This window comes from Myxine glutinosa, chromosome 1 (genome assembly GCF_964187855.1).
Source record: "Myxine glutinosa chromosome 1, kmMyxGlut1.1, whole genome shotgun sequence".
NCBI lineage: Eukaryota > Metazoa > Chordata > Myxini > Myxiniformes > Myxinidae > Myxine > Myxine glutinosa.
In genome coordinates, this window is record NC_136261.1 from 100,942,062 (window position 1) to 100,970,060 (window position 27,999).

Consider the following 27,999-nt stretch of genomic DNA (forward strand, 5'->3'; position numbering starts at 1 on the left):
TCGTTTCTTTAATCTGGGCATCCAGTCTTTCACTACCTCCCCTTATTATCCCTCATTTCTTCATAATGGGCTTTCAATAGATTGAATATGGTCTGGTAAGTTATAGGAGCCGTCTCTGTGGCGGGGGAAGTTCCATCACTATGCTCCACCCCAGCTACATCCGACTCACCCCCAATGCTCCCCGCATCTTCCATTCTCCCTTCCTCCATATTGCTCACCTCTTCCTCCACTAAGAAGAAGTAGCTTCTCTGCGCAGCTTTTACCTCAGAATCGATCGAAATTTAACGACGCTCCGTTCGCGTCCCGCGCACCAAACGACGATGCAAATTTATCGCCTCTGACTACGAAAAAATTTCGTCCGAATGTCGGGCGCGATGTACGCCCGACCGTGTCGATTTCTCGCCGCGGACAAAAAAAAATTGACCGACGGGCCCAGATCCTCACTCCTGACACCTGTTGTTGTGCGAATCCCTCAAGGTTAACACCAGGGACCACGGAAGACCGAACGGCTTTAATGGAGGCGACGACCAAACACGGATTTTGCTATCACAGCACGGGGAGAAAGAAGGGAAGAGGGAGAAGCGGCAAAAGCGCATACCTGTAGAGGGAATGAACTCAAACGGACACGGGTTTAACAAGGAATGGAAAGTAATACAAGGGTTTATTTTAAATAAAGGTCGGGACAGGGAAACGCGATGATAAATCTAATAATATCCTAAATTGGGATCCCACACACCGACTTCCAAATACGAGACAGGGGCAAATGAATTAACCAAAAGAAAACGTTCGTCGTGTACGGGGAAATGTGGTGTGTCCTTATCTGTTTGTAGTCTGCAGTGTGTCGTCCAACGCGGCTCCAAGCTCCGGCGCGAGGAACCCTCCGTCTGCCTCGCTCGCACGCTTCACCAGGCCCCGATGCGACTCGCTCCGCGGCACGCCACAAGGTCCCTCGCTCCAGTACCAACAGCATCGGATCCCGCTCCAAGCACCACGACGAACCGTCACCCAGCACGAAGCACGGAGGTCCAGCACGCAAGAAGGAAGAGCCAATGAAGACCAGGGACAAGAAGAGCAAGAGCTTCAAGAACAAAGAGATCTCAAATACGAAGGGGTCCAGCACGCAGGGTCCAAGAGAGAGAATGTCGTGCAGCGTGCCTCTTTGTAACCTTCCCTCTGACGTCAGTCTTGGCGCGCCACCAACCAGGGCCTCATAGCTTTCCGCCGTTTGCCGAACCTTCTAGCGCCTTCCCTCCAATGAACAACAACCTTCTCAGTTGCGTCTTCGTGCCTCCCGGCCTGATTGGCTGGAGGTTCGCGCCTTCCACGCCAACCAATCACACATTCCCTGTGGCGTGGGTTACAACTCGTCTCACACGATGTTGCTGGGCCAGCTGGTGGTGTGGCTGGCGGCGGCCATCCGGCGGTGACCCGATCTGGCTTCATGCCGGTCTTCTTCCAAGGTCATTGTAAGGGAAGGGGAATTGTTTACTGTTGCACTTAGGGCCTATCTAAGTGTTTATATGTGTGCGTTGCCATAAGGGACAAAGGAATGATTACCAGGTCTGACACACAGGGGTTTATCTTAGTCCCTACAATTATTTAACACCCGAACATCCTTGTATTTTCACAGGTATACACTTCCCCGACAAACCGCCTAAAACACAGAACTTATTACAGGGTAGATTCCCTATCGTGACAGTCGAAGCATGTTACCTATACAGATATACCTGGCTCTAGATATTCCTTTACCCCCCGACGGCACAATAAATATATATATATTGTTGCGGATTTCAACGTCGGCCTTTTTTCCCTTAAGAAGGGGGGATTAATCCCCTTGTGTGCGACTGACCGACATGAGTCCTGAAGTTGCACAGCTCCCTCCGGAGAGGCAGGTGAGCAACCTCGTTCGCGACCGCGGACAAGATGTTAATTGCCGAGCGGATTAGCAGCCGCAGCACGAACCATTAGCAAGTACTAGACCCGATTCTTAAACGTTGGCCAAATCGTGCCACAGGTATTCAATTGGGAAAAGACAAGGACGAACGGATATGAGGAAACCAGAAGGTAAGGAAAAACAAATATAATTTATTACTAATATTTACACAATCAAAGGAACCAAGGAGAAGGAAAGAAACGAAAATAATTTACAGAAGGATGGAAGGACCAGAAGGACACAGAGCAATTCTAGCTTACCTATACAAACTTACTTATACCCCAGGACAAGACACACAAAACAGACGACAATCAGACTTACACGAATGGGGAATGAAGGCAGGAACGAATGGCTGGAAGGGGAGGAAGGTTCAGCTGGAGCAGGAGAATGGTCGGGCCGGGAGTGAGCAGCCGCTGCCCCTCAGCAGGCGTGTTCGCACGGCGGCGTCGCTTTGTAGCCGCGGCCGAAACCGCTGTCGACGCTCAAAGCTGCGGTGGTCAAAACTGTGGTTGGTTCAGCTCCGGTTGGTTCAAAGCTGCGGTTTGTTCAAAGCTGCGGTTTGTTCAGCTGCGGTGGACTCCTTTTGGTGAACTCATCCCTTCTCTGAACTGAGGTGGGGGGCGCCGCGTGACGGGTTATATAGGGCCACACCCTCGAATCTTCGCGAACCTGCCCGATCATTCTTTCTCCGCCCTCTCAAGCCAAACCCCTCGTGCTTGGTTGGTTGATCGGCAAGGGCTCACTCCTCCTTCCTATGACGAGGGGCGGAGACACGCCTTTCTTCTCCGAACTGACCGCGTGCTCAATGGAGAGCGAATGCAGTTGGCAATAGAGGCTATGCACTTGACAGGGGATTCTACCTTATTTCAATTTGATGCAATGCAGAGTCAACGAATGGGAAACACAGCCTTAAACTAATACACATAATAAGGAAATAACTATTTAGAAGGGTATATGGTGGCCTACGTGCATGTATATGGACTAACTAAGAGGACGACCTTTGACCTTTACACACAAAACGGAGATATTTACAAGGAATCATTACACTACTTAGAGGGTGATATTTACACAAAAAAAACACAGGATTCTCAAATCCACAACAATATATATACAGACTTGGCATTTAATATGGAATATATATTTTTTTCATTGACTTGGGTTTACTTTCTTAACTCAGTATATCAATCTGGTGAGTTTCTTTTACACTTTGGTGATTTATTTGTTAAAAGAACCATGTCACTGATTGTCTGTCGCAGCAAGAAGTCAACAACAGGATTATATCACAGGTGGTGTGGCAAAATGTACGGACAGGTGCATTTGATGATTGGCTTCACAGTCGGGTATACAAGGGTTGTTGCGTTCTGTATTAGTGGAAAACAACTGCTGCACGTCTCCAAAAGTTATTGTCGCTTCCTCTGGAGATGGTCCGTCAACTTGACAATGCTGTTTGTCATGGAGTGGTGGCTTTACGAAATTACGGCATGAAACAGTGTGCTATTGCTCGGCAGTATGGCATCACTCAAGGTCAGGTGTCAAAGATCCTGAAACGAAATGCTCAGAGGGGTGTCCCTACTCCAATACCGAGGACAGGACGTCCCCGCAGAACCACAAGGAGGGATGATCGCCAGCTGCACCGGTTAGTCCGCAATGGCCGTACCAAGTCAGCTAATCGGCTTAGGGCTGAGTGGCAGAAACTGACAAATGTGCCTGTATCCAGAAGGCTAGTCAACCAACGACTGTTTCAAGCAGGCTATCGTGCCAGGCGTCCCCTGAGAAAGCCACGCCTGACCAGACAACACCACCAGCGCCGATTGCAGTGGGCCAGAGAGCACCGTCAATGGCAGCCAGGACACTGGAATCACGTGATCTTCAGTGACGAGTCTAGATTTCTGGTCTATCGTCAAGATTGCCGCGCCCGAGTGCGCAGACCAGTGCATGAAGCCTACAACAAAGATTGTATAGTGCCAAGATTCCAAGCTGGAGGTGGTGGGGTGACCGTTTGGGCTGCTTTTCATGCAGGGGGCAAAACTGACCTGGTTGTTCTGAATGGAAACCTGAACCAGTTCAAGTACAGGGCCATTCTGGGAGAAACATTGCTTCCATTTGCTCGTGCAGCCTTTCGAGGAAACTTTTTCTTCCAAGATGACAATGCATGGCCTCATCGTGCTCGCATGATCCAACACTTTCTTGCTGACCGTGGTGTAGAGCATATGGAGTGGCCTGCCATGTCCCCGGATATGAATCCGAAAGACAACTTGTGGGCAGAATTAACGCGTCAAATCGACCACTTGGACCAGCAGCCGACCTCTGCGCGTGAATTGCAGCAGGCTATTGTCACTGCATGGCAAGCGATTCCTGTCCAAACCTTGGCAAATCTCGTGAACAGCATGCCTCAACGTGTACGTGCTCTCCTGAATGCTCGTGGGGGTTACACGAAGGACTGAAATGTAATTTTACTGTCTGTAATCCCAGTCGTAGTTTAAGTTTTGTTTTTGTTAAAATAATTTTTGGCTAATGTGCAAAATAAAGAGATACTTCTGGAAAACGTACAGAAGTTTAACACAGTACTGTCAATGAATTGAGTTCGATATCAGTTTACATCACTTTCAAGGATCAATTTATTTGTTTCGAAATGTCAAATGTGTTTTTTGTTTCTTTTAAAGGTCACAATAACAAAATCTAGAATAGTTTCAACATAATTCCAATGAACTTTTGGTTCTAAGACATCTTGAAAAGTAAGTTCACCCCCACAAAAAAAATATTCCATATTAAATGCCAAGTCTGTATATATATATCACACACTCATATACACTCACACAAATGTGGACATTTTGAGACCTGGGAAGGCCAGTTCCAACTTCTGAAACACGCATATGGAGATAACAACCACGACACACACACTCACCCACCCCCACCCTCATTCCCATGCCTCCCCTCCCAAGCCGCCCGCCCCCCCCTCCCCCCCCCCCCACCGATCTCCTGATCTCTCTGTTCTCTGCTGTTGTACTTGTGTGCTTCCCTCTCTCTCACCATCTTGTCTCCTGCTCCCTTTATTGTATGTTTTGTGTGTCCGTTTTTTTTTTGTTTTTTTTTTTGTGATCTTAGAAGATCTTTTATATCCAAAAAACAAAAACAAAAAAAAACGTCCTCCATTTATAGTATATGCATGTCCCTTCAATAATGCACCACAGTTTTGCTTTGACTCGACTCTATTCTCCAATATTCACCAAAACCACACAGGAAACGTAGTATTAATATAAAAGGGAAAATTCATATTTTAATCGGAATGTAATGAGATCTCAGTGTCATCTCTGAATTTCATTTGACATCTCCATCTCGATGTGAGTGCATTGTCTTGGGCATGAAAAACAACGCACTCTAGCTTTAACTAGGAAAAATGGGGGTGGGAATGTAGAAATAAAAATTGAAATACAGTAGATGAAAACACCATCAGATTTTAAAATTCTATACACTGGGTGATGTTATTGATGGGGTCTTCAGTCAGTCATATAGAATATGACCCTCACTGGTCTGCAGGGCAGGCGCATGAGATGACATACTCAGGAAGTTTGTCTTGTACTATTTCTGAACAATATGGAAATTCTATTCATCTGTCGGCGAATATTCTACAGATTTCCGTTTGCGACGTGTGCATATCCATGGAATATCCAAGGATTGCACTGATCAGCCATTCAAAAAATTCAGATTCAACCCAAGGCGCTGACGATGACGTGCTCCGTGGATAGATCCTGCCAATGGTAGCAGAGTTCTGTTTCAATATAGGGAGTCCACAGATGCTGGTGGTCCACAAAGTGGGTGACAGGAACTGCAGGGGAGTAAGAGGGATTAAATGCAGAATGGGTAAAAAGTTTAGGAGAGGAAGGAAGTGGGAGGAAAAGATGGGAAAGGAATGAGGGGCAGTGGAAATTGGGACGCGGATGGGATCGGCCATACAGAAGCAATGAGGGAGCACAAATGAATGCGGTTGCCCTGGTAGAGTCGGGTAACTTTGGTTCTTGGCCACCATGGAGAGGTGTAGTCTTTCTCCCTTGTATACGGTTTAGGCAGAATGTGAACACTACTTGGGGAAGGAATGCAAATAAGCTTGAAAGCCGAGCTGACGCAAGCGCAGCTTTCAGTTCGAATGATAACATACATCGTAAAGCAATTTGCTCATCATTCGTATTGTTTTTACTTTTGACCATGTTTTATACCACCATTTTGTCTCTTGACTTCAAACTTACCTTTGTACCTACCTCTTTCACCCCACCTTTCCTGTTAGGCCATCTGCAGGCGAAGCCTCGTACATTGAGCGGCACACTCTGACCCTTGATCTTCCAGCTGCACTGTTGTTTGGGCCTGGTCCATTTTTGGCTGAGCCAATTGAAGTTGGCTCCGCCTTACTTCGGCTCTGGATTGCCCATCCCGACACCTCAGCACGAGATGGGTACAATCAAGTAAGTCCAATCAACATAAACCAGCATCCCTGCTTATCATTTTTTTTCATTGCGTTCAGGCCCTGCCCTTCCACTGGTAACTTGATAAGACCAGAAGTTGTAACACTCTTTGCCTTAACATACTACCAAATCATCGCCATTTCCACATCGCACCTTGTTTATCTTCTCTCACCTCGTATATCTTATTAATCTTCCATGATTTGTAGTCTGATCTTCTCTGTCCTTCCTCATGTAGGCTATTGTCAGAGATTATGCCGTGTTGGACCCTGTCCCTCCATTTGCCCGCCCTGCCCGACCATCCATGGCCTGCTTATCTTGGTCAAGAACATTGGTAATGGCCTATAGACAGCAATCGACCTGTCCAGCAGAGAATGGTATTAACCTCTTCATTTCTGTTTTCCTAATCTATTGACGATATCCTGTTCAGTTATCGAAGTTGTTTCTAAAGACAGTCGCCATCTTGATTAAAATCGCTCTATGTTTCTGTCATGTAATTTTATTGCATTTTGTGGGTGACCCTTGGGTCTTCTCTCTCCAGAGATAGTTGAGCTTCTGACCTTCCCAGTGGCCAGCTCTCACCAGGGGACAGGTGTTGTACGCTTTCTCTCCCCCTTTGTCAACCGTGTGCTTGAGAGCTCCAGGATTAAACTCCAGCACAAACCCAGGTCACTATTTGATGCCACTTTCTCTTTGTATGCATTAGCGGAACTCGGCGCACTATGCGTGCCTCACCACACGTCGTTTAAGAGGGATAGGCATCTTTGACCATTTCGGTGTCTTTTGGGTCTTTTGTGTCTTCATGGTGTTTTGGGTCTTCAGGGTCTTTAAGGGTATTTTGGGTCTTTGGGGTGTTTTGGGTCTTCAGTGTCTTCAGGGGCTTTTGTGTCTTAAGGGTCTTTTGTTTCCTCTGGGTCTTTAAGGGTCTTTGGGGTATTTTGATTCTTTGGGGTATTTAAGGGTATTTTGGGTCTAAATGGTATCTGGGGTCTTCAGGGTGTTTTTGGGTCTTGTGGGTCTATGGGGTCTTTTAGGTCTTTTGGGTATTTGGGGTGTTTTGGGGCTTTGGGGTCTTTTGGGGTCTTTGAGGTCTTTTTGGGTGTTCGAGGTCTTTTGGGTCTTCGAGTTCTTTTGGGTCTTTGGGGTATTTTGGGTCTTCTAGGTCTTCGGTGCCATTTGGGTGTTCATTGTTTTTTGGATCCTCTGGGCCTTTAAGGGTATTTTGGATCTTTGGGGTGTTTTGGGTTTTTTAGGTCTTCGGGGTATTTTGGGTCTTCAGGGTGTTTTGGGTCTTCAGGGTGTTTTGGGTCTTCGGGGTGTTTTGGGTCTTCGGGGTCTTTTGAATCTTTGGGGTCTTTTGAATCTTCGGGGTCTTTTGAGTCTTTGGGGTATTTTGAGTCTTTGGGGTATTTTGAGTCTTTGGGGTATTTTGAGTCTTTGGGGTCTTTTGGGTCTTCAGGGTATTTTGTGTCTTCAGGGATCTCGGTGGTCTGAAGGGTCTTGGGGGAATTAAAGGGTCGTCAAAGATCTGAGGGGTCTCATAGTCAGGTTCACTATGTTTTTTCGTTCAAAATCATGGTAGATTAGCAAACCTATACATTTTTGGAAACGTTATTACATGGAAAATCTGAAAATCAATGTTTACATTTGCCAATTCCGACCAATTCGATTCGACCAATTCGACCAATTCGACCAATCGACCAATTCCATTCGACCAATTCGACCATTCGACCAATCGCTTCAATCGACCATTCGACCATTCGACCAATTCGATCGATTCGATTCGATTTGATTCATCGAATTCGATTCGATCGACCATTCGACCAATTCGATTTGCCAATCAATTTGACCGACCTTTGCTTGTGTGGAACGGACTGTGAAAACGATGCGGACTATATTGTCGGATACGACACACAGGACAGTGATGACGAACTCTAAATGGCATATTCTGTAATCGTGTATGTTTGATGCCATTGACTGCCTGTGTATATTGTCATTCACTGCCTGTGTAGATGTGAAGTTATACTGACTGCATGTGTATATATGATTTTGCTGACTGCCTGTGTATGTTTGGTGATATGAATTATTGTGACACATTTTGATGTCATTAACTGCCTGTACAAAATGATAACATGTATTTGATTATGCAACTTATCGCGAATATAAAGACAGTATTTTGCAATTCAAAACCTTTGATTCGTGTCTTACCATTCCCCATTGCACTAATTTGATACTTTCATTGGATTCCTTGTCCCTGAAAATATAGGTTTAGTATATTTTAAAAAGTTTTTAGGGTAATTAGAGGCAGAAATAGAACAAAATATGTATTTTACAGTGGCCATTTTGAAAATCCAAAATGGCCGCCATACAGGTATCTCTCGAAATGTAAACATTGATTTTTAGTTTCCTTATGCTATAACCTTTCCAAAAATGTATAGGTTTGCTAATCTACCATGATTTTGAACGAAATATAATTTATTGACATAGTGAACCTGACTATCAGCAGTCTTAACGTAATTAAGAGGGTTAATTAAGAGGGTGTTAATATTATTTGAAGAAGAAGAAGACGTTTTCGTCGCATATAAACATAACGACATAACGACATAACCATATACGTTTGCTCTATTATAATAAAGAAGATGCCTCCATTTTATCCCCCAACCCCATTCTTTCTGATCTATACCCTACTATTGTTTCCCCTTATTCTCTGTTTTCTCTAGAATTTCAATCTCTCTTCGGTTGCTGCTGCTGGAAGATTGCAAATTAAATAGTTGTGCCTTGTTGCAGCACGTCAATTCTGCACAGAACTTCAGCACTCCGCTATTGCTTCTCAAAAGCTCTGGTACCCACCGTGCATTTAACCTTCTCGTTGCTTGTCCTTCTCTCTCTTGTCTCATGCCAATAATCGCTTGTCTATCTTATTGTGTAACATGGAATAGGTAGTCTATAACTAAAGATGTGGCGAATGCGTAGGATGGCGAAAACTTTTGTACGTGTACTTTCTATTGCTGCACTAACTAGTCTTGTAACTGATATCACAGCATCTTATGAAGCAAGTGCCGAGTAGAACACAAAGTAGTTGATTCCAGCAGAGCCAAGACAAACCATGGTGGAGAAGAAGACTGATACGATATGTACTTGAAAGAATTAGCAACAATTATCTATCTACTCGATAAAATTGACTTTTCACTCCCCACTCACACTTGACATGGCAACAGATTCATCATCACAAAACCACCTCATCGTCAAAGTATGTTCATCCTTCACCTGAGATGCATCAAAGTGAAAAAGAGTGGGAAGTCAACGAGAATGGGGCCCACTCTCCCATTGACCGACTCCAATCTACCTGGGCAGAACTGTCAATTAGACACACATCATGAAGGCAAAAGTTAAAGCATCATCCTTCTGATATCACAAGAATGATACTTATGATGGAAGATGGCAGCTGGTAGTCGAAGCTGCACTAGCAGCGCTGTGAAACAACTGACTTGCTGTTTTTGTCTGGAGTCTTTTGCACACTCGGTGCTGGTTTGAGACTTGTGATCTCAGTCTGCTTCGGCGGCCATTCGTGGACCAACGTGCCAAAATACAGGGTGTTCCAAAAAGACATGGACAACTTTGGTTGTTAATATTGTTGCGGATATGAGGATTGCATTTTTTTTGATTGTGTTGTATTATATTGGAAATGGTGATGAACATTGTTGAATATGGCCCCTCCTGCCTCCAGAGTTGTGTAAAGGTAAAAAGGGCGTCCCGGTAGTTATTCCATGAAACACCACATTGAAGGACCCGATAAAACCCTTGTTCAGTAGCTTATATCTTATTATGTGTTTTAGAGTAAGGCCTTGTCTTCCATTGGAATAATACTCCATTGCACCGAATCAATTAAGAATAGCTCCCCTTCAATACTTCCATTTCCCAGCCAAACTCTCCATCTGCGGGTAAAGCAGTTCACAAGCGTGGGGTGCACGCCCTCTCATTTCGCTGCTATAGTGAATATGTGCTCCGTGCTCTGTTTGAACAGGAGGGGCGGGGTCGCCCGGGAGAGGCAAGCCCAGGGCGCGCCACGAAGGGCGGGGCTGTTCAGCCCCATGCCCAAATAAGGAAACAAGCCCGTGGCTCGCCACGAGGGGCGTGCCGTCGGCGCCATGCCCAAATAAGGAGACAAGCCCGTGGGATTACCATACAAGGTCACGAAACAGAGCACGGGGGAGGAGGGCGGTACCGAAACCGAAGGGGGCGTGTCAGACCCGCACTGAAGGTTTGGAGAGAAGGGTGCGACGATCGCTGGAACAAGCTACACGAGGGATACGGCAGATGAGTCCAAGTGCGTAAGAGGGTTGGCAGTCCACCGGGAGAGAGTTCAGAGTTGCACCGGAGTTGCGTGAGAGATACGAAAAGCCTTTGACACCAAGCCGCTTCAACCAGCCCCGTTTCAACCCGCCGAGTGACCCTGCCGGCGTGCGCTGTAAAGCCGAATACAAGGAGCTGCCGGCGTGCGCTGTAAAGCCGAATACAAGGAGCTGCCGGCGTGCGTTGTAAAGCCGAATACAAGGAGCTGCCAGCTCCTCGCTTCCCGCCCGGAGCGGACCTGCTCGCTGTGCCCTGTGATTCCACCTGCTCATCCCTCCAAACGATTCCTACCCTTCCATCCATTTGCGTACGTGAGTTTGTTTTGTTCGTGCTGTCCTGGGTAGGTAATTAAGTCCGTATAAGCTAGTAATTTTCACTGTGTCACCTGCGTTTTCATGTCACCTGTAAATAATCGTGACTGCGCTTTTTGCTTATGTGTGTGTAAATAATAATAAACCCCGTTACTCTTCTGTACGTCTTCTTCTTCTTCCTCTTTGCATTCGTCATCTTAGTCTTTTCCCCATTGAATATCTGTGGCGCGATACGGCCAACGTTTGGGTGAATCGGGTTTAGTCGGGGAACAACTGTTCGGTCGCGGAGCCTCCGCTCGGCAAATATAACATCCTTAACCGCGGACCGTAACAATTGGTGTCAGGAGTGGGATACGAGGCCCGAACCAAATTTTTAAAACAGCTAGAAAAAAAACAAATTTGGGCAAAATTTGGAACCACCGAAATTTGTGTTTTAAAGCAAAACCCGAATTTTGAAATCGCGCCACGGCTGGTCAAGGCGATCGGATGCAGGTGGGTGAGCTAGAGGAGGGGTTAGGAGTAACCCAGGACCTCGGGGAAATGTATATGGAGGATGTGGTTGAGGGGGTATCAGGCGCACAAAATGGCGTCCTCGCGCACGTGGGTGTAGCGGCACCAAATTTAGCGGCGCCCGCGACCGTAGCAGCGCCGCTGGTGGATCCGAACCTTTTTATGTTACAAATGGGGGCACTTATGGACAAAATGGGGGAGCGATTGGAAGCCAAAATGGGGAACCGGATGGATGCTCAGGGTGAGCGATTGGAGGGCCGAATGGGAGACCAAATTGGAGGTTTGAAAAACAGTATGGGGGGCAAAATGGGGAGAAATGGGGGAACGGCTAGAAGCTAAATTTGAGGGTTTAGACAAGAAATTTGAGGGATTAGACGATGGGATAGAGGGGGTGAAACATGGGTTAACGGGGGTGGAAAATAGAATGGCTGCCCAGGAGAATCAGATAGAGGGGGTGAAAAATGGGTTAGAGGGGTTAGAAAATAGGATGGAAGGCAAATTGCGGGAAATAGGGGAGCAATCCGCCCGAGAAATTAAACAAATGGGAGAGCAGATAGAGGAGGTAAAAATCAGGGTAGAAACCAAATTGGATGCTCAGAGGGATGAATTGGGACAGATGAGGGCAGCATCTACAAAAGAGAGGGATGAGATGAAAGAGGAGATACGACGAGGTGTAAGTGAGGAGGTCTCGGGGGTACGCGAGGAGGTAAAGCGAGGTGAAAAGCGTATGGAGAAAGAGGTGAGAAATGGAACGGCTAGGTTACAGGGGGGAATAGAAGACCTGACGGAGGAGGTGGAACAGCTGACGGAGGGACAAAAAGAACTAACGGAGCAGGTTCAAAGGAACACTGCAGTACTAGGAGGGTTAAAGGCGACACAAAACGACATTAAAAATGACTTGATAGCGACACAGAGGCAATGTCAGATGGTACGTGAGGGCCTGACAATGAGGTTGGACGAGGTGACAGAGGTAATGGAGACGAAGGACCGGCAGGTGAGGACGCACATAGAAACGGTCAAGGTAGCCTTAGAGGACGAACTTGAGGAGACGCACCGGGAAATAAAAGAGGTGAAGCAAAAATTAGAGGAAGTGGAAGAAGAGGTGAGTGAAATTAAGAAGGGACGGACAGAAACTAAAAAGGAGATAAGGGAGGAAGTGATGGAGTATGTGCAAGGTCTGTGTTCAAATCATGATGATGTGCTTACTAACCAAATAAAGAGTTTGCAGGTGGCGAAGGAGGTGCGGAGACGAGGTGCCAAGGTGAGTGGCGATATACGAGGAAATGTACATGATGTGAGGGGAGCTTCAGTCGGCTTGGGGGTTGATTTGGATCCAGGTGTTCGTGAGAGGCCGTTGGTGAAGTGTGCGACAGGTACGGTGTGCGAAGGAGGAGGTGTGCGAGAATGTCCGACTCTGGGGTGTGTGAGGAAAAAGTGCACGCCAAGGAGTGAGTGTGCTGTCGAGAGTGAGTCAGTCGTAGCGCGTGTGCGAGGGAGCACATGGAAGCGCGGTGTGGTGAGTGTTACGGAGGAAGTAACGAGAGAGTGTGCACAAGAGGATGCGTGAGAAAGGTGTGTAACGGACAGGTGCATGAGGAAAGAGTGCGCTGTCGAGAGTAAGGGTGAGTGCGCTGTCAAGAGTGGTGGTGAGAGTAGTAAGAGTGACACGGAGCGTGAGTTGGTTGTGACAGGTGAGAGAGGATGTACACCTCGAATGGAAGGATGCACACCTGGAATGGTAGAGCGTGTGTGGGAATGCACACTTGAGTTGGTAGTGAGGCACGTGGTTGGGTGTGCGAGTGAGAGCACACCTGTGGTTGTCACAGAGGAGGTGACCGAGGAGGGGGCGTGAAGAGGTGTGTTGGTGAGGTGTGCGAACGACGAATGTGTGCAAAGGTGTTCGGTGGTCAGGTGTGTGACCAAGTCTGTGAGCGGAATGAGTGTACCTGGGTGTGTAAGAGAAGGTGCAATGACGAGGAGCATGGGAACAGCTGGGTGTATGAGCAAGGAACGGGCTGTGGGGTGTAAGCATGCAGGCGAGGCATCGACGGTAACCGGGTTAGCGGTTAGAGCGACTTATAGCCGAATCGGGCCCTCGGTGCGTGCCGGGTTTCGCGTGCCGCGAGGACCAGCGGGGATCTGAACCACGGCGGGTCCGAAAGGACCGCCGTACGTGATCCACGCTGGGCCGCGCTTGGAACGGCCGCATCCGTGCTCCACTAGGCGGAGCGGGCAGCCCGATAGGAAGGGTCGTCATGGCGACCCCTTTTTGTTGAGGCGCTCCTGCAGGTCGAGATCGGGCAATTGGATGGCTCCGTGCCGAGGGGGTGCGTGGGATCTCGGCCCGGGTAAGCGTCCTTCCCTGCACCGAGTGTCGGACGCATCCAGCCGCCGGCACCAAACAACCCGCATTCATTGCTCGGCTTTACGAAGCCGGGCTGGAGAAGTGAATTGGCGCACCGAGAGGCACTAGTGAGAAGACTGATGATGAGAATAGTGTTTTGGCCCCGAAATTAGAAAAACAAAATTTGAAGATTGGCAAAGGATTGGCAGAGTGATGATTGGCAGAGGATTGGTAGCATGATTGGCAAATTTTTGATTGGCTGAAATTTGGTGAGCAAAATTGGTAGTGGGACGTCCCCGATGTGGAGGGATGACCAATCCACCATCCCTCACAGACAGGGGCAAAGGAGCACTAGACTTATGGGGTTTATGGCAGTGAAAACTAGCCCGGGAGGGTTAGGAAATATCGTGTGTAGGGACCTAGAAGATGACCTTAGGTGACGTTAAGGTTAGGTAGTGACAATGACACCTGTAGTGGGGACGCAGGTAGTTTAGAGTGGATGATAATGACGAGGTAGCGCAATAGTTTAAAGGGACGACTGGGAAGCGCGAGTTTCAGATGGGAGTAGGTAGATGAGATGATGCCGTGTGTATGGTTAAAAGGTGTGATTGCACAGGTGTGCAACTGGACAGGTGTGTGGAGCAGTGTATGAGTTAGTGATAGTGATGTGAGTTGTATTGACCAAATGGTCCAGGAAGGAAGGAGGGTGCAGGTGGCACCAGGTAAGAGTGCACAGGTGTGCAACGACAGGTGTATGGAGAATGGTTGTGTGGAAGACATGGAGTGTGGAATATATGGAGTATTGGAATGGATGGTGGAAACTATGGAGTGGAGTGGATGGTGCGAAGGTGTGATTGGGGGAAGGATGGACCCCCATCACGAATACCCGGGGCGGGTAGTGTAAGTGTTAGGTAGAGCGTATAGGTAAATTGAGGTTGGATATTGGCATCTGTGGTGCGGGTGGAAGAATGGTGATTGGATGGGTGCATTAGTGTTGTGGAAATGGCTGGGCGTGTAGCCTGTTAGTGTGTGTAGTTGGTTTGGGCACTCCACCACTGGAGGATGTCGGCCAGGTGAGGCCGCAGGTGGGCTCTGGGAGCCGGTAGAGTTGTTGTGGATGGGGCCCGAGGATCCGGAGGACGGACCCGGGTAGCCCAGTGCCAGAGGGCACCAAGGGGTGACAGAGCCAGGAGGGGCCTTCCCCAGTTAGTTAGGTTAGGGTGAGGAGCTAGGTAAGCTCGGGTGGCAACTACAGTGGTGGAGGTGTGCAGGTGGGTAGACCTGCTGGGAGAGCTGCACGTCACAGCCCAGAAATTGTGCAAGGGCACCGGGAGATGAATTGGGGGAGTGAGACCCCAAATTGATAAGCACCACAGTTTGGTCAATGGGAATTGGTTTTTAGAACCCATCATGTAAGTTGGCCAATGGATTGGCAGGGAAAGACCCCGGGTAGAGTAAAGTGTGTTAAAGTCATTTAGAGGATAGTTAGGATTGAAGTCTCCTCGCACCATCTACATCCACTCACCTGAGGTGACAGGTACCTCCACACCAGGCCAGGTTGGTTTAATTATTTTATGATGCAAATGTTTTGGATTGTGAGACGCATCATGACGTGGGTGTGACATTGTGCTTTGTGTTCCATCTCTTCCTCCTTATGAGGATTGATGAGGAATTGGGTGATGGCAAATTTTGGATAGAGGGATTGTGGAAACGAATTTGGTATCGGGGAAATATGGGGAAGATGTGACAGTAGCGACGAATTTGTAAATGTGTAGATTTTTGTACATATGGGGTAAGGGCAAGGGTAGTGTAGGTGACAGGGGGGGTGACGTACGGTAGGGACGAGCTTTCTCACTTCGCTCTCCGTACGCACTTCGCCTTGCATTGCCTTATTGATGTGTACCCTTGTGACCTTACCCCTCACTCATCTGTCTTCCCCCCATTGTCTCCCACATGACCTGTGCGCCATTGGGCACCGAGGGGAGCGTGCGTGAGTCCACCATTGTGCGCCCGGAACTCCCAGAACCAGCTGTATGCATCGATGCACCACATTATGGACCACATGTCTGTGGCCGAGCACCACTTATGGACCCCATGGGTTGGGGCATGGCCCCTCTGCTGGAACCGGCCATGAGGGCCCGAAATCTTGCTGGCGGACCTTGGCCACAGGGCACCGATGCCCCACAGGTGAACCACACTAGTCGGCCCTGTGGGCCATAAATAAAGAAAATAAAAGGGACACGTTGGGTGCATTTTACTTTAATACAAATAGGCCGCCAGCAAAAGGAAAAAGACAACATCTGGAAGAGAAATAATAATAGCCAGCAGAGAGAGCCGAAGAGCAAGAGACCACCTGCAGGGTTAGGGGTTGTTGATTTATTTTTATTCAGTGAACAGTGATGACTGTGCACCGATTGGTGCTTGAGGGTGTATTGGTGCGTTTTTGGGTGCTTTCATGGTGCATTGATGCAGAGCAGACTGTCTCCCCCCCAGAAAGAACGATCACAGGTCCTGGGTTAGTTTTGTAAATAAAAGTAGCGTCAATTATAAATAATGCTCCCCACCGTCAGTGTGTAGTTTGAAGACCATTCCGCAATTCGGTTAACTGTGGGCGTGAGTCTGTTAGGCAGGGTGCAATGGAGCAGTGGGACACATTTATTTATCTTTTAAAACTGTCGCACTCAGGGTCAGGTTAAAAGTAGAGGGAACTACACCTACGTGTCACACTAAATAAAAGTTGTAGGCCCGGGCCGTGCCTAAGAGGAGGAGGGTGCAGTGTTGCGGATATGAGGATTGCATTTTTTTTGATTGTGTTGTATTATATTGGAAATGGTGATGAACATTGTTGAATATGGCCCCTCCTGCCTCCAGAGTTGTGTAAAGGTAAAAAGGGCGTCCCGGTAGTTATTCCATGAAACACCACATTGAAGGACCTGATAAAACCCTTGTTCAGTAGCTTATATCTTATTATGTGTTTTAGAGTAAGGCCTTGTCTTCCATTGGAATAATACTCCATTGCACCGAATCAATTAAGAATAGCTCCCCTTCAATACTTCCATTTCCTAGCCAAACTCTTCATCTGCGGGTAAAGCAGTTCACAAGCGTGGGGTGCACGCCCTCTCATTTCGCTGCTATAGTGAATATGTGCTCCGTGCTCTGTTTGAACAGGAGGGGTGGGGTCGCCCGGGAGAGGCAAGCCCAGGGCGCGCCACAAAGGGCGGGTCTGTTCAGCCCCATGCCCAAATAAGGAAACAAGCCCTTGGCTCGCCACGAGGGGCGTGCCGTCGGCGCCATGCCCAAATAAGGAGACAAGCCCGTGGGATTACCATACAAGGTCACGAAACAGAGCACGGGGGAGGAGGGCGGTACCGAAACCGAAGGGGGCGTGTCAGACCCGCGCTGAAGGTTTGGAGAGAAGGGTGCGACGATCGCTGGAACAAGCTACACGAGGGATACGGCAGATGAGTCCAGGTGCGTAAGAGGGTTGGCAGTCCACCGGGAGAGAGTTCAGAGTTGCACCGGAGTTGCGTGAGAGATACGAAAAGCCTTTGACACCAAGCCGCTTCAACCAGCCCCGTTTCAACCCGCCGAGTGACCCTGCCGGCATGCAATGTAAAGCCGAATACAAGGAGCTGCCGGCGTGCGCTGTAAAGCCGAATACAAGGAGCTGCCGGCGTGCGCTGTAAAGCCGAATACAAGGAGCTGCCAGCTCCTCGCTTCCCGCCCGGAGTGGACCTGCTCACTGTGCCCTGTGATTCCACCTGCTCATCCCTCCAAACGATTCCTACCCTTCCATCCATTTGCGTACGTGAGTTTGTTTTGTTCGTGCTGTCCTGGGTAGGTAATTAAGTCCGTTTGGCTAGTAATTTTCACTGTGTCACCTGCGTTTTCATGTCACCTGTAAATAATCGTGACTGCTCTTTTTGCTTATGTGTGTGTAAATAATAATAAACCCCGTTACTCTTCTGTACGTCTTCTTCTTCTTCCTCTTTGCATTCGTCGTCTTAGTCTTTTCCCCATTGAATATCTGTGGCGCGATACGGCCAACGTTTGGGTGAATCGGGTTTAGTCGGGGAACAACTGTTCGGTCGCGGAGCCTCCGCTCGGCAAATATAACATCCTTAACCGTGGACCGTAACAATATATTTAGAACCACAAATGATGCAACAATACTCTTTGGTTTATATCTTGATACATAATGTCATAAAATGTTGTGCACACCATCACTACACTTCAATGTGAGCTCCCTTTGTCGTGTCAGCACATCAAAGCGGTACACAAGTTCTTGCCATTTTTGGCTCAGCATGTTTGCGTCCACCAGTGCGTATTGTCGCGATCCCGGCTGTTAAAGGCTTCCAGCACGGAATACTGACGTTAATGTCCGGGCTTCAAGTAGTCCACGGGGTGGACAAAGAGAACTCAATAAACACAACTGTGTTTTAACCGGCCTCTAGGGGTAGGCACGATGATTTATTGGCTCGATCTCAAAAACAATGGATGGTAACAGAGTGGAATACACAGCACAAAGCCTGCAGGAACTGTCGGCACCAGAAGCTCCAAACACGACACAGGCAATATGACTCACAGTTCCAATCTACGATATCCGGGAATCACTCGTTCTCTTCCGGAGTTACTCACTCTTAAAATACAGAACTATAAATGATCAGCACAACTCGGCTGTCGTGAGGCTTAAAAAATCCCCTTTTTGCTATTTTCCACTCGACGCCTTCGAGCCACGTCCGTCGCACAAGATGGCGGCCGGCTCTCTCACCGTCCACCAATCGCGTGCCGAATCGCCACCCAATCGCGTGAGGCTGAAAGGAGGTCACGTGACGTGGTGGGCGGGGCACTAATTTGGTGAGAACAAGGTTGTTTCTCACAGTATGCAGATGTGATCCGAAAGCGAAGATCCTGCAGGTTTGCCACCTTGGTGTTGTAGCCAACATCTTTGACAAACCCCCACAGAAAAAAATCTTGGAGGGAGGGGGTGGGGGGCGGGGGGGTTATGTCTGGTGATCATGGGGGCTAGGCAGTTATGTCTGGTGATCATGGGGGCTAGGCGGTTATGTCTGGTGATCATGGGGGCTAGGCAGTTATGTCTGGTGATCATGGGGGCTAGACGGTTATGTCTGGTGATCATGGGGGCTAGGCAGTTATGTCTGGTGATCATGGGGGCTAGGCGGTTATGTCTGATGATCATGGGGGCTAGGCGGTTATGTCTGGTGATCATGGGGGCGAGGGGTTATGTCTGGTGATCATGGGGGCTAGGTGGTTATGTCTGGTGATCATGGGAGCTAGGCAGTTATGTCTGGTGATCATGGGGGCTAGGCAGTTATGTCTGGTGATCATGGGGGCTAGGCAGTTATGTCTGGTGATCATGGGGGCTAGGCGGTTATGTCTGGTGATCATGGGGGCGAGGGGGTTATGTCTGGTGATCATGGGGGCTAGGCAGTTATGTCTGGTGATCCTGGGGGCTAGGCAGTTATGTCTGGTGATCATGGGGGCTAGGTGGTTATGTCTGGTGATCATGGGGGCTAGGCAGTTATGTCTGTTGATCATGGGGGATAGGCGGTTATGTCTGTTGATTATGGGGGCTAGGCGGTTATGTCTGGTGATCATGGGGGCTAGGCGGTTATGTCTGGCGATCATGGGGGCTAGGCGGTTATGTCTGGTGATCATGGGGGCTAGGCGGTTATGTCTGGTGATCATGGGTGCTAGGCGGTTATGTCTGGTGATCATGGGGGCTAGGCGGTTATGTCTGGTGATCATGGGGGCTAGGCGGTTATGTCTGGTGATCATGGGGGCTAGGTGGTTATGTCTGGTGATCATGGGGGCTAGGCGGTTATGTCTGGTGATCATGGGGGCTAGGCGGTTATGTCTGGTGATCATGGGGGCTAGGCGGTTATGTCTGGTGATCATGGGGGCTAGGCGGTTATGTCTGGCGATCATGGGGGCTAGGGATCATGGGGTCTAGGCGGTTGGTCCATCTCGGCCAATCCACCGACCTGGAAATTTTTCAATCAGGACGGTTCGAACAACTAAGGCCCAATATGGGGATCGCCATCCTGTTTAAAAATGATAACGGGTTGCAGGTCTTCAATCTGTGGGAAGGTGAATCATTCCAACATGTTTATATAAATTGTTGAGGTCACTGTACCCTTCGCAAAAAAAAATGGACCCACCAAGTGGTCATGGAGAAGGCCACACCACACATTGACCTTTGGACTGTCACGTACTGTATGACATAGAGGATGATGAATACATTGTATTCATGACCATGTCGGGGTTTTCAGAGCCCCAGATCCTCACATTGTGGTGATTGACCTTCCCCGATACATGAAACCAAGCTTTGTCTGTGAATATGACCTTTTTCAGGTAATCTTCATCATCCTCTATGCGACTGAGCATTTCCAAGGCAAACGCTTTGTACTTGGGTCCATCATTTGGTTTGAGTTCCTGCAGAATCTCAACCTTATAGGTAAAAAGCTTCAGTCTTTCATGCAAAATCCTGTTTACAGTGGTGGGTGGTAATCCCTGTTCTCTGGATGAGTGTCGGATCGATATTCTGGGACTTTGTTGAAATGATTCACCCACTGGTTCAACGTCTGCTGCACTTGTGCTTGGTCGACCGGTACTTTTCTGTTTCTGACAACTTCCAGTCTCCTTAAACCTCTTCTACCACTCTCTGATACTAGTCCACGATGGCGGATTCCTTCCATACCTTGTACAGAAATTACGCTGAACTTGCATGTCGGATCTCGTCTCTATGAACCATTCGACACACTGAGCTTTCTTGAGCTTTCTCCTGTGGAGTCACCATTTTATTTTGCATTAAAGCACAGGACCTGAAAATACAGAAAACGTTATGAGATTCTGTATCGTCTAAAACAAAGGGTATCGTTGCATCATTTGTGGTACTAAATACATTAACAAGCAAAGTTGTCCAGGTCGTTTTGGAACACCCCGTAGGACATGTAATAAGCAGACTCCAAGATCAAAGATGACATCTTGCAAAGATGGCCACTATCTTACAAAGCATCCTGAAAGTAAGCCGTTAACCAAATGAGCTGCATCGAGGCACATTCCAGTGCTAAAGTGAGCCATCATGCCAGGAAACATGCACGAAGGTTTCGGCTTGCATCATCATGAACTAATTCGACCAGTTCTTGGAAGACAAGTCAAACCTGTTTGACACTGCAGAGGCTGCGAAGCCCAAGAAGGAATCCAAACCGCTGAATTAGGCAGCGTCCACAGTGGAACAACTTCCTGGGAGGGAATCTCAGAAGGACAAGGAAGCACTTCTGCTGAGTCTCATCACAGAGCTGGTGCCACCGAGTCAGCCTGCGCCTGGCGGACTCAGGAGGGAAGGACAGCGGCCTTCACTGCATAAGATTGATGGATAAGATTGATGGATACGATTGATGGATAGCATTGATGGATATGGTTGATGGATAAGATTGATGGATAACATGGATGGATAGCATTGATGGATAAGGTTGATGGATAAGATTGATGGATACGATTGATGGATACGATTGATGGATACGATTGATGGATAAGATTGATGGATGAGATTGATGGATGACATTGATGGATACGATTGATGGATACGATTGATGGATACGATTGATGGATAAGGTTGATGGATAAGGTTGATGGATAAGGTTGATGGATAAGATTGATGGATACGATTGATGGATAAGGTTGATGGATAAGATTGATGATAAGGTTGATGGATACAATTGATGGATAAGGTTGATGGATACGATTGATGGATAAGGTTGATGGATAAGGTGATGGATAAGGTTGATGGATAACGTTGATGGATAAGGTTGATGGATAAGGTTGATGGATACGATTGATGGATATGATTGATGGATAAGGTTGATGGATAAGATTGATGGATAAGATTGATGGATAAGGTTGATGGATAAGATTGATGGATAAGATTGATGGATAAGATTGATGGATAAGGTGGATGGATAAGATTGATGGATACGATTGATGGATAAGGTTGATGGATAAGGTTGATGGATACGATTGATGGATGGCATTGATGGATAAGATTGATGGATACGATTGATGGATAAGGTTGATGGATAACATTGATGGATAAGGTTGATGGATACAATTGATGAATATGATTGATGGATAAGGTTGATGGATAAGGTTGATGGATACGATTGATGGATGGCATTGATGGATAAGGTTGATGGATAAGATTGATGGATAAGGTTGATGGATAAGATTGATGGATAAGATTGATGGATAAGGTTGATGGATACGATTGATGGATAAGGTTGATGGATAAGATTGATGGATAAGGTTTATGGATAAGATTGATGGATAAGATTGATGGATAAGATTGATGGATACGATTGATGGATAAGGTTGATGGATAAGATTTATGGATAAGGTTTATGGATAAGATTGATGGATAAGGTTGATGGATAAGATTGATGGATAAGGTTGATGGATAAGATTGATGGATAAGGTTTATGGATAAGATTTATGGATAAGGTTGATGGATAGCATTGATGGATTTCATTGATGGATAACATTGATGGATAACATTGATGGATAACATTGATGGATAAGGTTGATGGATAAGGTTGATGGATAAGGTTGATGGATAAGGTTGATCGATAAGGTTGATGGATAAGGTTGATGGATAAGGCGATGGATAAGGTTGATGGATAACGTTGATGGATAAGGTTGATGGATAAGGTTGATGGATAAGGTTGATGGATAAGGTTGATGGATACGATTGATGGATATGATTGATGGATAAGGTTGATGGATAAGATTGATGGATAAGATTGATGGATAAGGTTGATGGATAAGATTGATGGATAAGATTGATGGATAAGATTGATGGATAAGGTGGATGGATAAGGTGGATGGATAAGATTGATGGATACGATTGATGGATAAGGTTGATGGATAAGGTTGATGGATACGATTGATGGATGGCATTGATGGATAAGATTGATGGATACGATTGATGGATAAGGTTGATGGATAACATTGATGGATAAGGTTGATGGATACATTTGATGAATACGATTGATGGATAAGGTTGATGGATAAGGTTGATGGATAAGGTTGATGGATACGATTGATGGATGGCATTGATGGATAAGGTTGATGGATAAGATTGATGGATAAGGTTGATGGATTTAGGTTGATAGATACGATTGATGGATAAGGTTGATGGATAAGATTGATGGATAAGGTTTATGGATAAGATTGATGGATAAGATTGATGGATAAGATTGATGGATACGATTGATGGATAAGGTTGATGGATATGATTGATGGATAAGGTTTATGGATAAGATTGATGGATAAGGTTGATGGATAAGATTGATGGATAAGGTTTATGGATAAGGTTTATGGATAAGATTGATGGATAAGGTTGATGGATAGCATTGCTGGATTTCATTGATGGATAACATTGATGGATAACATTGATGGATAAGGTTGATGGATAAGGTTGATGGATAAGGTTGATCGATAAGGTTGATGGATAAGGTCGATGGATAAGGTTGATGGATAAGATTGATGGATACGATTGATGGATACGATTTATGGATAGGATTAATGGATACGATTGATGGATACGATTGATGGATACGATTGATGGATACGATTGATGGATACGATTGATGGATACGGTTGATGGATAAGATTGATGGATATGATTGATGGATATGATTGATGGATAAGATTGATGGATACGATTGATGGATATGATTGATGGATACGATTGATGGATACGATTGATGGATAAGATTGATGGATACGATTGATGGATACGATTGATGGATAAGATTGATGGATACGTTTGATGGATACGATTGATGGATGTGGTTGATTGATAAGGTTGATGGATAAGATTGATGGATACGATTGATGGATAAGATTGATGGATACGATTGATGGATAAGATTGATGGATAAGATTGATGGATATGATTGATGGATACGATTGATGGATACGTTTGATGGATACGATTGATGGATGTGGTTGATTGATAAGGTTGATGGATAAGATTGATGGATACGATTGATGGATAAGATTGATGGATAATATTGATGGATAAGATTGATGGATAAGATTGATGGATAAGATTGATGGATAAGGTTGATGGATAAGATTGATGGATAAGATTGATGGATAAGGTTGATCGATGAGGTTGATGGACACGATTGATGGATAAGATTGATGGATACGATTGATCGATAAGGTTGATCGATATGATTGATGGATAAGATTGATGGATAAGATTGATGGATAAGATTGATGGATAAGGTTGATGGATAAGGTTGATGGATAAGATTGATCGATAAGATTGATCGATAAGATTGATGTATACGATTGATGGATAAGATTGATGGATAAGGTTGATGGATAAGGTTGATCGATAAGGTTGATCGATAAGATTGATGGATACGATTGATGGATAAGATTGATGGATAAGATTGATAGATAATGTTGATGGATAAGGTTGATGGATAAGGTTGATCGATAAGGTTGATCGATAAGGTTGATCAATAAGATTGATGGATACGATTGATGGATAAGATTGATGGATAAGATTGATGGATAAGATTGATGGATAAGATTGATGGATATGATTGATGGATAAGGTTGATCGATAAGATTGATAACGTTGATCGATGAGGTTGATGGACACGATTGATGGATAAGATTGATGGATACGATTGATGGATAAGGTTGATCGATAAGGTTGATCGATAAGGTTGATGGGTACGATTGATGGATAAGATTGATGGTAAGATTGATGGATAAGATTGATGGATAAGATTGATGGATATGATTGATGGATAAGGTTCATGGATAAGGTTGATCGATAAGATTGATGTATACGATTGATGGATAAGATTGATGGATAAGATTGATGGATAAGGTTGATGGATAAGATTGATGGATAAGATTGATGGATAAGGTTGATGGCTAAGATTGATGGATAAGGTTTATGGATAAGATTGATGGATAAGGTTGATGGATAGCATTGATGGATTTCATTGATGGATAACATTGATGGATAACATTGATGGATAAGGTTGATGGATAAGGTTGATGGATATGATTGATGGATTTAGGTTGATGGATACGATTGATGGATAAGGTTGATGGATAAGATTGATGGATAAGGTTTATGGATAAGATTGATGGATAAGATTGATGGATAAGATTGATGGATACGATTGATGGATAAGGTTGATGGATAAGATTGATGGATAAGGTTTATGGATAAGATTGATGGATAAGGTTGATGGATAAGATTGATGGATAAGGTTGATGGAAAAGATTGATGGATAAGGTTTATGGATAAGATTGATGGATAAGGTTGATGGATAGCATCGATGGATTTCATTGATGGATAACATTGATGGATAACATTGATGGAAAAGGTTGATGGATAAGGTTGATGGATAAGGTTGATCGATAAGGTTGATGGATAAGGTTGATGGAGAAGGTCAATGGATAAGGTTGATGGATAAGATTGATGGATACAATTGATGGATACGATTTATGGATAGGATTAATGGATACGATTGATGGATACGATTGATGGATACGATTGATGGATACAATTGATGGATACGGTTGATGGATAAGATTGATGGATATGATTGATGGATATGATTGATGGATAAGATTGATGGATACGATTGATGGATATGATTGATGGATATGATTGATGGATAAGATTGATGGATACGATTGATGGATATGATTGATGGATACGATTGATGGATACGATTGATGGATAAGATTGATGGATACGATTGATGGATACGATTGATGGATAAGATTGATGGATACGTTTGATGGATACGATTGATGGATGTGGTTGATTGATAAGGTTGATGGATAAGATTGATGGATACGATTGATGGATAAGATTGATGGATACGATTGATGGATAAGATTGATGGATAAGATTGATGGATACGATTGATGGATACGTTTGATGGATACGATTGATGGATGTGGTTGATTGATAAGGTTGATGGATAAGATTGATGGATACGATTGATGGATAAGATTGATGGATAATATTGATGGATAAGATTGATGGATAAGATTGATGGATAAGATTGATGGATAAGATTGATGGATAAGGTTGATGGATAAGATTGATGGATAAGATTGATGGATAAGGTTGATCGATGAGGTTGATGGACACGATTGATGGATAAGATTGATGGATACGATTGATCGATAAGGTTGATCGATACGATTGATGGATAAGATTGATGGATAAGATTGATGGATAAGATTGATGGATAAGATTGATGGATATGATTGATGGATAAGGTTGATGGATAAGGTTGATGAATAAGATTGATCGATAAGATTGATGTATACGATTGATGGATAAGATTGATGGATAAGGTTGATGGATAAGGTTGATCGATAAGATTGATGGATACGATTGATGGATAAGATTGATGGATAAGATTGATAGATAATATTGATGGATAAGATTGATGGATACGATTGATGGATAAGATTGATGGATAAGATTGATGGATAAGATTGATGGATAAGATTGATGGATATGTTGATGGATAAGGTTGATCGATAAGATTGATAAGGTTGATCGATAAGATTGATAAGGTTGATCGATGAGGTTGATGGACACGATTGATGGATAAGATTGATGGATACGATTGATGGATAAGGTTGATCGATAAGGTTGATCGATAAGGTTGATGGGTACGATTGATGGATAAGATTGATGGATAAGATTGATGGATAAGATTGATGGATAAGATTGATGGATATGATTGATGGATGAGGTTGATGGATAAGGTTGATCGATAAGATTGATGTATACGATTGATGGATAAGATTGATGGATAAGATTGATGGATAAGGTTGATGGATAAGGTTGATCGATAAGATTGATGGATACGATTGATGGATAAGATTGATGGATAAGATTGATAGATAAGATTGATGGATAAGGTTGATGGATAAGGTTGATCGATAAGGTTGATCGATAAGGTTGATCGATAAGATTGATGGATACGATTGATGGATAAGATTGATGGATAAGATTGATGGATAAGATTGATGGATAAGATTGATGGATATGATTGATGGATATGATTGATGGATAAGGTTGATGGATAAGGTTGATCGATAAGATTGATGGATACGACTGATGGATAAGGTTGATCGATAAGGTTGATCGATAAGGTTGATCGATAAGGTTGATGGGTAAGATCGATGGGTAAGATCGATGGGTAAGATCGATGGGTAAGATCGATGGGTAAGATTGATGGATAAGATTGATTGATACATTTGTCTCTCTCCCTTCAGGCAATTTGCATGTCCAGGTATGTACAGTCACTGGACAGTCCCTGGCCATCATCAGTCCTTTCACATTCCCTCTGCACACTTGGCTGCGTCTGCATCTTACCTTCAATGGCCAATGGGTAAAATCAACAATGGAGAGGGAGGAGTTTGTTGGTGAAAATGATGGAAGTGTATGGTGGTAATAATAAGGATAGCAACGATGATGCCTATTGCGCCGTATTGTTGGAACTGGAGTGAACATGCAAATATGGTGGTGGATCAAGGGTTGTGGAGTCATGACGGCATTAGCATGAGTACGTTTTCTTTCTGCAGATGACTGTTTCATTGTCGAATGGCGAGGACATAAAACAAAAAAATTATATGGAGTACATGTAAGTAGTGTATACAGGTTCATTATATGCAGCGACTGCAGCTTGTATATTAGATTCAAGTAAAGAGGAGACTACAGTCAACTAGTTGAGAAAGTCACATGTGCCGTACATTGCAGGTGGCCAGAGCCTGTTCTATATGATGATACTGATGGGTACCTTGTGATTGGCGGTGGACGATACATAAAAGGCCCCAATGCCGTGTTTGGTCCAGTTTCACTGTCCCGACTGACTAATGTTCCAACACATAAGGTATGTGTGACACAGGCCAGACTTGCTCTCAAACCCACAGTTTTCTTGCCTATAACTTGTGAAGCCAGTGTGTGCGGTGTGCGGTTATTCATAATTAGACGACTTGTGCTATTGT

General features: G+C 45.4%; 1 protein-coding gene across 7 annotated transcripts in view; it reads left to right on the forward strand.

Moving 5' to 3' along the window:
• Positions 1 to 27,999, forward strand: part of SEL1L3 (SEL1L family member 3) — a 119,121-nt gene that overhangs the window by 27,373 nt on the left and 63,749 nt on the right. For all 7 annotated transcript variants that reach the window (XM_078775250.1, XM_078775262.1, XM_078775246.1 and 4 more), the window contains exons 4-10: positions 6,216 to 6,390; positions 6,626 to 6,764; positions 6,929 to 7,055; positions 9,108 to 9,229; positions 27,268 to 27,383; positions 27,577 to 27,635; positions 27,752 to 27,884. In XM_078775250.1, the coding sequence (XP_078631376.1) occupies positions 6,216 to 6,390; positions 6,626 to 6,764; positions 6,929 to 7,055; positions 9,108 to 9,229; positions 27,268 to 27,383; positions 27,577 to 27,635; positions 27,752 to 27,884 (871 nt within the window). The remainder of the gene's footprint in view (positions 1 to 6,215; positions 6,391 to 6,625; positions 6,765 to 6,928; positions 7,056 to 9,107; positions 9,230 to 27,267; positions 27,384 to 27,576; positions 27,636 to 27,751; positions 27,885 to 27,999) is intronic.